This window comes from Onychostoma macrolepis, chromosome 17 (assembly GCF_012432095.1).
Source record: "Onychostoma macrolepis isolate SWU-2019 chromosome 17, ASM1243209v1, whole genome shotgun sequence".
In the NCBI taxonomy this organism is placed as follows: Eukaryota; Metazoa; Chordata; class Actinopteri; order Cypriniformes; family Cyprinidae; genus Onychostoma; species Onychostoma macrolepis.
Genome location: NC_081171.1, coordinates 25,308,739 through 25,321,220, shown reverse-complemented (window position 1 = coordinate 25,321,220; position 12,482 = coordinate 25,308,739). Strand labels below are relative to the sequence as shown.

General features: G+C 38.4%; 2 protein-coding genes across 2 annotated transcripts; both read right to left on the bottom strand.

Moving 5' to 3' along the window:
- Nucleotides 1-320: 320 nt before the first annotated feature.
- pcare1 (photoreceptor cilium actin regulator 1) lies at nt 321-5,251 on the bottom strand. The gene is made up of 2 exons (XM_058750322.1): nt 1,926-5,251; nt 321-453 (listed from the first exon to the last, which is right to left on the bottom strand). Exons 1-2 carry the CDS (start codon nt 5,249-5,251, stop codon nt 321-323), a joined length of 3,459 nt encoding a protein of 1,152 aa, XP_058606305.1.
- A 1,419-nt stretch (nt 5,252-6,670) lies between these two features.
- On the bottom strand, nt 6,671-11,495 carry LOC131522835 (G-protein coupled receptor family C group 6 member A-like). Its single transcript, XM_058748642.1, has 6 exons — nt 11,299-11,495; nt 9,850-10,138; nt 8,949-9,680; nt 8,588-8,803; nt 8,005-8,122; nt 6,671-7,728 (listed from the first exon to the last, which is right to left on the bottom strand). The coding sequence occupies exons 1-6, from the start codon at nt 11,493-11,495 to the stop codon at nt 6,671-6,673; spliced, it is 2,610 nt and encodes an 869-aa protein (XP_058604625.1).
- Nucleotides 11,496-12,482: the final 987 nt, after the last annotated feature.

Here is a 12,482-nt window from a genome sequence, read left to right as displayed (position 1 = left end):
TAATGTACATGATAAGCTAACTAACAACCTAAATTTCTTGTTAACATGCTTTCATTTTTAAGAAAAGATATAGAGAATATATGCAATTTATGTGAATATTTGTTTATTTAGTAATAAAATATAAAAGGCAAACCAATAATATTCACAATACAAAACATTTTAAAAACAAATTAGACCAATTGAATTGAGGCAAATAGATCAAATATATACAATGAAGCTAAAAAACGTTCTCAGAAATAGCTATTTTCATTTCCCACCAGCACACAAAGGTTTTAATCCCATCCAAATTTTGCTAAACCATAATCCCACTTGCTCCTTCGTCATTTCTCCCATTCCCTCTGTAGACCATGACCCACAATGCACAGGTCTGGATGCGAGACAGACCGAACTGCACCTCTGATTTCTGTTTGCTCACTCCATGGCTTGTCTTCTCTGACTGGAACATCTTCCAGCCTGTGACAGCAAAACAAAATAAGGACATTAGTGAATTGAAGGATTAGGGAAGTGGGCCAGAGCTGGTTAGCACTGGTCAGCAGTAAGTCATTGAGAGCTTAGTTGCTGGGGATTAGCAATTATATTACATTGTACGTGAGAGAGGAAAGTGTGTCTAAATCATTAAAAATATATACATTTCTTGTTTCCTCAACTTCTGTGAAAATTAATTTATTCTATAACATATACTGTGCTTCTGTCAACCTTCAGTCATTCATTTACTGTACAGGCATAATTCCTGTATGTCACATAACCATAGTTGCAAAAAGGCCATCATGTTTTGCTTTTTTTTTTTTTTCATAATTGGATTTCACACACTTTACCTATAACATGGGCCATCCCCGCATTCCCCTTTAAGCTGTTATGTGGGACTTCCCTATCATTCTAACATTGTTTCTCTGAAACTGTTTTGAAAAATCTAAATAAACAAGTTTTCCCACATACATGAAAGCATTCTGACTTGAGTTTTGTCTTGCTCCTCTGCGTTTTTTTTTTCTTGGAATCATGAAGTATATATTCTCATGTATTATCTAAAAACATAATTGTTAGGACTTGCAGTTGTGAATATTGCTGGATATCCTACACAAATATGGATATATTTCCTAAGCTCTGCAATGATGATATTATTCAGGACTTGACAGGACCCCCCATACTGATGTTATAAACTATTTAAAATACCATTGTTTAATTGAAATTTTTGCAAATTAATAAATCAAAGTAAGTAGCTGGCACACTAAGGTTCAAATACTTTAAAATACGACAAACTACAGTTAGATTTGTCTCCTGTTATTCACCCGAGAGCTGAATGACATTTACACAATGAACCCATAATTGAATTTCAAAAACGGCACTCTTTATTATGACAGAGACAATCAAAGTGCTTGTCCTATAACATTTTCTTATTCTCTTTGAAAATTAAATCTGGAACAGAAGATGCAATTTCAAGCATGAATGGTACTTGCTTCAGATACCCTTATCAAAAAAGTTGTTTAAAATAAAAATTGAGCAAGAAAATCCTGGATACTGTATCGCTATTAAGCATCACAATGCAAAGGAGTTGAGTTCATGGATCAGAAATTAAAAGCTAAAGTTTTTCACCTTTAAAGAATTCAAAAGAATTTTGCTAGGAGGACTGTTCTGCATAGTTCTCATAACTTGTTCTCATACTTTCTCTTCTTTCTTTTTTTTTTTTTTTCTTTTTTGTATCCTTATCTTTTTCACAACATTTACAGAATTATGTTTCTGGGTCATTAAATTACAGATATTAACCTCATTTTCCTGATGACTTGGATAAGCAGCCATGTATGTTTTATCACAGTTTTAAGTTGACTGTCTATTCTGTGTTATGTATAAACATGCTAAATTGAAATGCAAATTTCCTTTCAAGCAGTTATACTTTAGCCTTATATTTGATATCAGAAAAAACTGCTCACCCATGGGTGCTAATTGCTGGTTCACTCCCACATGTCTCTGCCACAGAGATGACTGGCACCCTGGGTGGCAGGCTTAAACTGGGCCTCCTGTCTGACTGGCTGCGCCGGATGAAAGGCTGGGGCCCTCGTGCAGACACTGGCAGCCGACCACGCTCACCCCAGGGACGAGGCAAAACACTGCTACCGGAGGAGGCCCATGCCTGAGGGGGCTTGGGTGTAGGAACAGGTTGAGCCTCAAATAACGATGATGAGACCGGACAAAACACCGATCGAGCATTACTAAATACTCTTGAAGAGTCCTCAATACTGTTTTCTCTAGACCAGCGCTGCACTTTGGGGGAAGCAGGAGGTGACGGTGTCTTAAAGGGGTAGGTGACCCCTGTCACAGTGATGGGTGTGTGGTCTTGCCGTGTTGCAGGGGTGCTTGGCAGTGTTCGTTGGCCAGCAGAGGGTGGAGTTGGGAGTTTACGGAGTACAGGAGGGCTAGATGAAGTTGAAGTAGAGGGTTGACTTTTCAATACTGGAGGACTAGGGAGTCTCCGATATAACAGAGGTGTGGATGGCAACACGCGAGTTCTGGAAGCAGTTGGAGGGGCAGGGATTTGGTTCTTACAGGCATTGTTTGGCACTGTTTTACTGGTATTGTTCTCCTTTTGTGAAACCTCTACGTCACCTTGGGAGGAAGAAAGCTGCCTGTGGCCCTGCTCAGCTGTATGTTTTTCTGTCGGTGAGTCAGAAGAATGCCTTAAGTGGATTATCTTTCTTGCTTGTTTGTAGAGGGAGGCAGCCTCCTCACTTTCCGTGTCTGTTTCATGGCTGGAATCATGGTGACCACCCTTCACAACCCCTCTGGTATCCTGGTGCATGGAACGAATTGGCGACATGCTGACAGAGCCCTTACACAAATTCCCCTTACTGGGTAGCACTGTAACAGACTGCAGAGAGGCTCGTAACCTCTGAGACATTGCAGTCCTGTTTGGTAGGATAGATCGACCCCTGCTTGATACATGTTCTCCCGTGTCCTTTGTTTGTTCATTTTCAAAGGAATTGTCCATGAGAACCTCAAGTGGAGGGGGTGGTAGATTGTCAATGTCAAGATCCTCTGTCCTTTCAGAGCATCGTGACTCCCCTTGACTACTAAGCATACTATTTTCATGAAATGCTAATGTGGCAGAGGGACCTAAACCTGGAATGATGGGAACACCACACTTTCTAACACCTTTAAGAGGTCCAAGAATTTGTGCACAGTCTGGGCTCTGTTTACTTTCCTCCAAGCCCTGACTAAAGGTGTCAATCAGTTTTTTAACAGAATTCCTTTCCCTATACAATCCTGAATATTGGCGGGGTGACGGTGGAGGACTTGGCACAGGTATTACCTTAACAGGCCCTTTAACAGGTGGACTTTTCTTGTCTTTTTCCTTTCCCTTTCCTTTGTCCTTTTTCTTTTTTTCCTCCATCTCTTCCTTTGCACTTTCTTGCTCAACTTTCACATTACATGCCTTTCTTTGATTACTTGGAGAAAAAATGTTCCTATTCAAAGAATGCTGCCTGTCAGCGGCAATTGATGAAATGGTTTGCGGTTGCTGGATTTTTTTAGATGAACCTAGCTTTGTATTTCCCTCACACTTAACCTTGGTCATTCTGTTCAGCCTTTGGTCAAGTTCCTTTTGAGTTCTCTCAAGTTCAATGAGTGTAGGATCTTCTAGTTTATTACGTAGAGAGTCTGCTGATCTCGAACGTTTAGTAACTGTAGTCTTTTTCTTAGAAGATCTAGAGGCAGCTGTTTGGGGTCTTTTAGAACTTTTTTCACCATCCTCAGTCCACTGACTACTGCTGTTTGGGTTATCTGCCAGTTTTGCTTTTTCTCCCAGGCCTTGAGATGGCAAAAACCGAATCTGGCCACTAATGGCATCTTTTAGCTTTAATGTCATTTCAACATTTTGTGGATTCTCTATTCGCTTTGTTGGCAAACGACGTGGTTGCCTATGGTATGGAATGCAATAATCTGTTTGTTTGTTTCTTTTATCCTTGCATTTTTCCTCTTCACTACCATCCTCCACATCATCCCTGCCACCTTCATCCAAGGAGACAGAGCCAAGTAGTGATTCCGTATCCCTCTGATCTTTTTCTGTAATAGTGCAAGTTGAGTCTATAGAGTTAAGAGAGCTGCTTTTGCTTATTGTTTTGAGAAGTCTGCCTCTGTATGAGCCTTGGTGAACTGGTGTAAAACCGCAAGGGCTACTTGATGTAGCATAAATAGTTCCAGTTGACTCAGAACTTTCTCTGCGTTGGCGTTGTCTGTCTGAACCTGCCAGGGACTCGCTTTCTGCCCCAAGTCCACTGTCTTCACTAAATAGTGCAGAGTCTTCTGGGCCAGGTTTTTTCTGTGATGCTGCCTCAATCCGAGACAGCAGCCACATTAATCTAGACTCTGATGCACGTTTTGTCCTGAGCTTCTCATCTAGAATTTCAGTAATGGAGGAAAAGTAATCCACTGCCTCCTCAAGCGCAGTATCCCCAATTCCACACACTGATTGACCTACCTGACGCATCCTCTGTACGGTGTACTGAAGGAGTTGTTGTAGTAGGTCTGGTGGGGGCTCACTGCAGGTGGAAGAGGTCACATTTTTTGCTGAGTTGGGTGAATAGGAATTCTTTTTTTCGCAAGGCCAAGCCAGATGCTCTCCATTTCCTTTTAACATCATCTCCCCCTCTTCCACTATTTCCTGCAGCCCTTTGTTCATTTCCTCATAGCGTAAGACCATGAACGCCACCATGGGTTGCAAGGAAATTTGGGTTTGAGCTGCATGATCTAGTAACCCCAAGAGATCTTCATATTTACTGATGCTGGGGTTAAGATATGCATACGCTGCTTGATGAGCTTTCACAAGTGCCTCTGGAAAGTCTACTTTTTCTTTATTAAAAATTGTTCTTTCCTTTTCTTTCTTCCTGTTTAGTTTGATACCTTTAGGACCTTTCTTTGACTTCCTTGCACCCTTTTTCTCACAAGGCTCTCGTTTTTCTTCTTGCCGTTCCTTCCCTTGAGATAATATATCAATTTTAATCTCTTGTGTACCCAGTTTGGCAGAAGCAACCCCTTCAGGCTCAGCCATAGAGAATTTCCTCCCTAGCGACGTGGAAGCTGTGTTGTTCCGAACCGTTGAGTTCTCTTTCTCTTTGTCCCGTCCACAGCATTCTCCACTACCCCCATCATCAGATTGTGATTCTTCAAGTCTCTCGTGAGTTCCTGGAAGTAGAGTTCTCCCTCTTCGGAATGCACCCTGTGCCGAGTGGAGACCATCCCCACGTGAAGGAGAGCAGCCCATTTCAGAGCAATTGCAGTTCACCAAGATTTTGCAAAAATACAGTCCAACAAAGACAAGGAGGCAGACCACTCCATCTGATGGCAGGCTGGTTTAGAATCACCAGCTGCACTTGTCATTTTCAGATGACTGTAATTACCAGACACACAGTTGTATTTGACTGTCTCTTTGTATCCTAGGAAATCACCTTAGAAGGATTTTGGGAAAAACAAATGTGATGTGCCAAAGGAGTCTCTTCTCTTTCAGTTAAAATATGGAAAAAAAACTAAAATAAATAAATGAATAAAATATTCCACCACTGATCTAAAGTGTTTGTATTTCTTTTGAAGCAAGCATTGTCAAGCATTTTGTCTAATGCCGTAGAGTCCCTCTCTACCTTCTGGAGGACGAGCAGCTGAAGAGATTAGTAAGGATTTGGGAGTAGTCCTAAGCATGCACATATGTCACCTCAGAGCAAATAAAACACACAGTCTCAAATCTTTAAGCTCATTAAGGTAATCACAGTTGTTTTCAGGTAGCTTTTTATAGCTCAAACCCAGTGTCCCATAGAAAAGTTAATCTAAAATAAAATTCTGTTCAGTGAACTTCTGTACATTATAAATATTCCACTTGATTTAGTTTATCTTGTTTCAACCTTTTGAACAGAGAAATATATTTATTCCAGACATATATTTTATTTCAGCACATTGTTTGTTGTTTTAATCAAAACATAAAACAGTTCACATCTTAATAAATGCAGTGATAATAACAACATTGTCAGAGATCTAATGCACTGGTTCTCTCAGAATCTGATGCTTTGGTTCTCTCCCTTTAATACTTTTATATTAGCACTGTGACACAAGAACCCTTATTCAGCTATAGCCGCTGACTGGCATTCTGACATCAATGATAGAGAGGGGAATTGCTTCCCCTTCCTGTTCCTGCCTGATTGATAGTTTTCTGTGCAGGCAGCTGAAGCTATGCATCACAACAATGTATTAATGTAATCTCTGGATCTCATGACGACCTCCACAAGCCATGTGTGTATAAAAGAAAGGCCATTGTCTTTTATTGAAGAGTTTACCTTTATTCGTGTCCAAATGCCACTCAGATAATATTGCAAAAAAAAAGACATTACATTCAATATATTACATACAAGTTGCTTATAATTACGCAATAAAACACAAACAAGAGTGCTGTGTTGTGTGTTATGTAATTCATAACATTTGTCTTATGAATACTTTTTTTAACCTTCAGCAACATAAGTAATGCAATAGCATTAATATCACAATCTTAGGTTGTTGCGGATATATTGTTTTTCTTGCCAGTTTACTAATTAATATTTACAAAAATAATAATAATGTCAGCAGTAATCCACTAGTTCTTTTAAGTTCCTTTAAAGGTCATGATATAACCCTTTAAACATTAATGTGTGCACACTTATCAAATGGATTTGCTCCTAGTTCTTTTCCGTAATGTCTGGTAAGGGAATTCTAAATTAATTGAACCCAAACCAGTATCAACTGAGTTAATGGTATTTTGTGACCCCATTATACAACCATTTTCCAGTGTTATCTCTGGGATCAAGTCAACTGAGCCAATGATGTGAGTATTTACTCTTGCAATATATGCCTCTCGAGTAAGCTGTTCTTTCTTCTTGCAGAGAGCCATGTACCATTTAGGTGCAAAGTGACAGAAAATAACTCCATAACATGACACCAAGATGGCAGCTGCTTGGATTGAATAGCGCTCGTTGACCTTAGCAATGTATACAGGGGTGAAACAGACCCACACAAAAAGGTAAATTAGCATGCTTAGGATGATGTGTCCAGTCTCATTGAAAGCCTGAGGTACCTTTCTCCCTTTGAAGGCCATCAAAAAGCAGACAAATGCGAGCAGTGCAATATAGCAAAGCATGATGCCAAATCCAATGCCAGATCCTTCATTACACTGTACAGTAATTATCATGCTTTGGTCAGATTGAAACGCCTCTACTGCTGGAGAATCAAATATCAACCAGAAGATGCAGATGAGGACTTGAATGAGAGTAACACATGTTATGATGACAGGGGGCTTGTAAAACCTTTTAGCTTGCCCCTGGCGATACGGTGGAAGAAAGGATACAAAGGTGCGTAGAGCTTTAACCAAAATACATGAAACTGTGAGAGAGAACCCTAAGGCATACAAGATCTGTCGACCCCTGCAAATGTGAACATTGGGTTTGCCAATGAACAATATGACACTAGTATAGCTGAGTGCTAACCCTACCATCATTACAAAACATAGGTTTCCCCCTGCCTGTTTCATGACTGGTTTTCCATACAAGACAAAGAAGATGATAAGGGTGAACAACAACAAAAGATAACCTATTGCAGTAAATGTAAGTAGAACTATAGCATGGGATCCATCCCATTTCCAGTAGTCCTCTTTCTTTGGCTTACAGGAAGTCCATCCTTTCAAAGACCAGGTACTATTTTCACAAGGAAGGCAATTCGGCCAGTCTAAAAGACAAAGTTGATTTTAGGATATATTTCAATCAAATTGTATCTTATAATATGTACAGAATGTTCCCTTTTTTAAAAAGTTACAGAATTATTGGCTCTATTGACATACAGTATGTGGTTGAAACATCAAAATTTGACATTCATTTCAGTACATTTTTACATCAGTTGTGTACTTACTGGCTCAAATTCTAATTTTGAGTGAAAAATGAAACAAGAATCATTAATAAAACTCTACCCTTTAACAACACCATATACTTACAATTGATTACTTACTTGTTTCATTAGAGTAAGTACCCTCTAAACATTGTGTGCAATTATGGCAGCATGATGTTTTGAGGAGTTTCTTAGCTGTACCAGGAGGGCAAATAGCAGAGCACATGGAAACAGGAACCTACAATAACATGCATGGAAGCGTGGTTAATACATAATCCTTATATGCAATAGGTAATAATACCCAGTTGAAAAGACCAACAATTTACATTTATGCATTTAGCAGACACTTTTATCCAAAGCGACTTACATTGCATTCAAGTTACAGTTTTTACATTTTTTTATCAGCTCTTGCTTTCCCTGGGAATCGAACCCATGATCTTGGCGTTGCTAGCGCCATGCTCTACTATTTGAGCTACAGGAAAGCAATGATGGGTTCATGCTGATATGCTGGCTGGCCTCTGGTTAACTGGAAAGACCATGCTGGTTGAAGTATCTTTTGTCTGTGAACAACATATGGGCTGTCCACCTACAGCTTGGATCAGCATGGAAATTTTTGCTGGTCCTTTCAGGAGGGTATGCATCGTTTTAGGATGTTATGTGATTACATATATAGCTGATGAGTTTTATAATTAGTTATTCTCACCGTATTGCTTGGATTACTCCATATTATGGGTGCCTTAATGTGAACTTCTTTTTTCGTCAGATTGTAATTTCCAACAACAACAAAACGTCTCTGACCAATTGCTTCTTGTGGTTGCCAGTTTATCAAATCGTATCCATTCATGAAATATCCAGATGCATTAAAATAGAACATTTGATTATCCATAGTAAAATTGACCTTTTTCAGTTCCTTGAGGAGCTTTCCAAAAGAAAAGACATACATAAAATAAGGTTCCAACTTTTGCAATAATGTATATAGAAATGATATCAAGACCACTTTGCTTCTGTGTTATGCATGTTACTATAAAGATATCTCCAAAATTGGAGGTAAACAGTTTCCTTACCTTCCATGGTGGAAAATCCCGTTCTCCAGGGCAATCAGTTTCATTACAGTTTAGAAGATGTCTCAAAGCATGAGCAATGGACCATACAGCTAACCTTTCACCGTAGGTCATGCTGATGTCAACAGCTTCTGTTAGAAAACCAGTATCTTTCCCTAACTGCTTATACTCCTCAAGAAAGAGGTTTACAGAGCCCGGAGCAAGAGTCAGCTGCTGCAAAAACTCCTTAAAACCGGGATTGGGACCAGTGATGAAAGTGAACCCAAAAATGTCACCCAGTTGGTTGATTCCCTCCATTTGAGATATATTTCGTGACATTGACCAAGCATCACTTGCGATCCAAGTACGCGAGATGTTCTGCCGAATCATCTCCTTGAACAGTTTAGAGACCAGCTCTTCCTTTAAGATAAGGACCACAACTTTAGCTTCGGATAAGCGGATTGTTTCTGCCACCTCTTGGATCCTTTTGTCGATTTCATTGTGTGCTAGGTAATGAGGCAACACTTCTTTGAAAGCATGACAGATATCTGCAGCTTCTGAATCAGCTAAGAAACTTTGTAAGGCATTTTTCCCATAGTCATCATCCCCATAGACCACGCCAACCCAGTCCCAGTGAAAGTGTTTCATGAAATTAATCAGAGCTTTGGTTTGGTGAACATCACTGGGAATTGTGCGCAGGAATGCTGGGTATCGCACCCTGTCACTAAGTGTTTGTGCAGATGATGTTGTGCTTATCTGTTTTAAGAGAGAGAGAAAAAAAAAAGATAAGGAATATTTATTGTTGATGTTTTTTGCCACTGTCGCTACACAACTGAGATTCATCAAGAATTGTTTTTGACTGCCTGAATCAAAACTGAATCAAATTACCTAAAGATTCACTCTAAATTAACATAATGTTACTAACCTGTGGGACCATGTATAGACTCAGAAGCCGAGCCACTGCCAGAGAGTCCTCCGAGAAACGTGCTCCAATGATTGCTTTTACATTAGGCCTTTCATGCACCTCACATTGCAGAGACAGTGTCCCATTCACAGCGAGAAGCTGCTCAGTGCTCTGAATGGCTTTTGATGCATCAGAGCAAGTGTCACAGATATAGTAGCCCAGTCGCACACCCGGGAGGAAGCTGGAGTTATTGATTGTTTCAATAGTATGCACAACAGCTAGAGTCCTTACAAGCGAAATGAGATTTAATCTACAAGAAAATGAGAGAAATCTTGATTAGAAATGAAAAGAATAGCATATTCAACTTTCTAATCTAAGAAATAGATTCTTACTATTTTTCTGTATAAACTTGACCTAGTTTTGTACAGTTTATAACAATCACTCCACATTTGTAAGAACAATTAATAGGGCTTAATATTGGCTGATTTTCAGATTTGATTTGACTCTAATTCACTAGTTCTCAGTTAAGCTGATATAAATTTGCTCATTCTAGCTGTTCTATTAAATTAAAATATTCTAGTTACAATGTCAAAAGGCCTGTTGCATATTGCCTGTTTGTTAACAGTAACAATATATATATATATATATATATATATATATACACACACACACACATACAGTGGTGGCATATGTAAGATGTTTCAGTTGTTTTTGTTGAACTGGCCATTACAATACCCATGAAACGAACTATTGCCGGAACTACCTGCGGTGGAAGGAATCTGCTGGAACATTGAAAATGATGGACTGGCCCAAAGTCCAGACCTCAACACCATTGAGCAAATTTGGAGCGAGTTGGAAAATAAACTGGACAGATCTATTGTACATTCAAAGGAAAGCCATTGGCTTGAGTTGCAGAAGGCATGTGTTAACATTAGTTTTGAAGTTCTTAGGAACTACACTGACACTATGCCAGATAGATGTGTTGCTGTAATTGCGGCAAAAGGTGGACATACTAAATATTAAAGTTAAAAGTGGATAAAAACAGTATGACTCACTTCATCTCATATTTGTTGTGCTCAGAGCAACCATCTGCATGTTTCATCCCAGTTTATTAATAATATATATATTTTTTTAAATTAGCAATAATTATTCATTATATCATATATTTTTTTAATTTAAATAATAGTATTATTGTTATTTACATAAATCAAATAGCATTTGGTGTACTGTACAGTATTATTAACATTATTAACAAATAAGCTTGCAGGTACTTGTTAGGTTACAGATTTTTAGTTATTCCATTCCAACAAGTAAAATGTTCCAACGAATAAAATGTGCATTTAAATGATGAGTATTCTAGGTTGCATGGTAACACACACAAGCACAAATTACTGTACATATATGACAAAAAATAAATAAATGAATAAAATAATAATATATATATATATATATATATATACATATACTTACTCTGAGCAGTTGTATTTTTCAGGACGTTCTCGCACATGTAGTGTCTGTACTTTAGAATGGCAGGAACTGAGTACTCCTATCCGTATATCACCATCTGCCCAGGCCCCACATATGCCTGGTGAGTATTCGCAGGCAGACCCAGAATCGGCCAAAATAAGAAAACCTATTAAGGGCCAGTAAAAGTCTTGTAGAAACATGATACAATTTGACTGATCACAACTGTAACCCTAGAGATCTATTCCCCTTGACAACAAGGGTAAAATGCACAAGTGACCTGACAGTCGTTCTGGTTTAAGTAAGAGAAGCATGCAAGGAGGCTGGCTCATTCTGAATGAACACACAAAAAGGTGTCAAACAATCGTCACTGGATCAACTCCAAATGTCAGCCGAACATACCTTTATTCAACATTATTCCCCCACAGACCGGTTCTGTGCAATTCCAAAAAGTCACATTACATTCCACTGAGAGCTGAAATTTGAACTAGTTGTAATTTGCTCAGAAAAAAAGTGTGGAAATTCCACATGCGTGTTTGTGTGTATTGACAATGTGTGTGTATGAGCTGATGCTGCTATGGAATTCTCATGTGAATGAAATATGAAGAAGAGCACCCACATTAATTATAAAAAGGTAGATTTTTTTTTTTTTTTAAGCTCTGTCACATTTTATTATCTATTAAATTAATAGATTTATAACTATCAAAAAAATAATCAGATAACAGGAACACACAGCATGAACACAAATCAAACAATATATTAATGAGAACTGACCAAAATAACTCAAATAGGCATTATATTAACAAGGTGCCAACAAAGGAAACAAGAGACACAGGTGAAATGAATCAGTAACGAAGAGGAACCAGATCAGTAGCTATGATAAATAATGAGAAGCAGGAACATGGGGAACAAAGGATACTAGTTGAAATTAAACACAGGAACAAGGATTCAAGTAAATTAAACATACAATTTTTAAATATTTAATAAAAGCTTAAACATTTGCCATTCACTGATAATTCCATAAATCATTTATACATTTTAATCAGTTGAAATGTAGTTGTATATTATTAATTGATCTAATGTGAGTAATAGAGTGGCTAACTAATGAAAAAAAAAAAGAAAATCATGTCAGTCTGTCCTGGATTGCAGCAGTAATGTAATCAAAATAAATAAAATGCAAGTAGAAATTC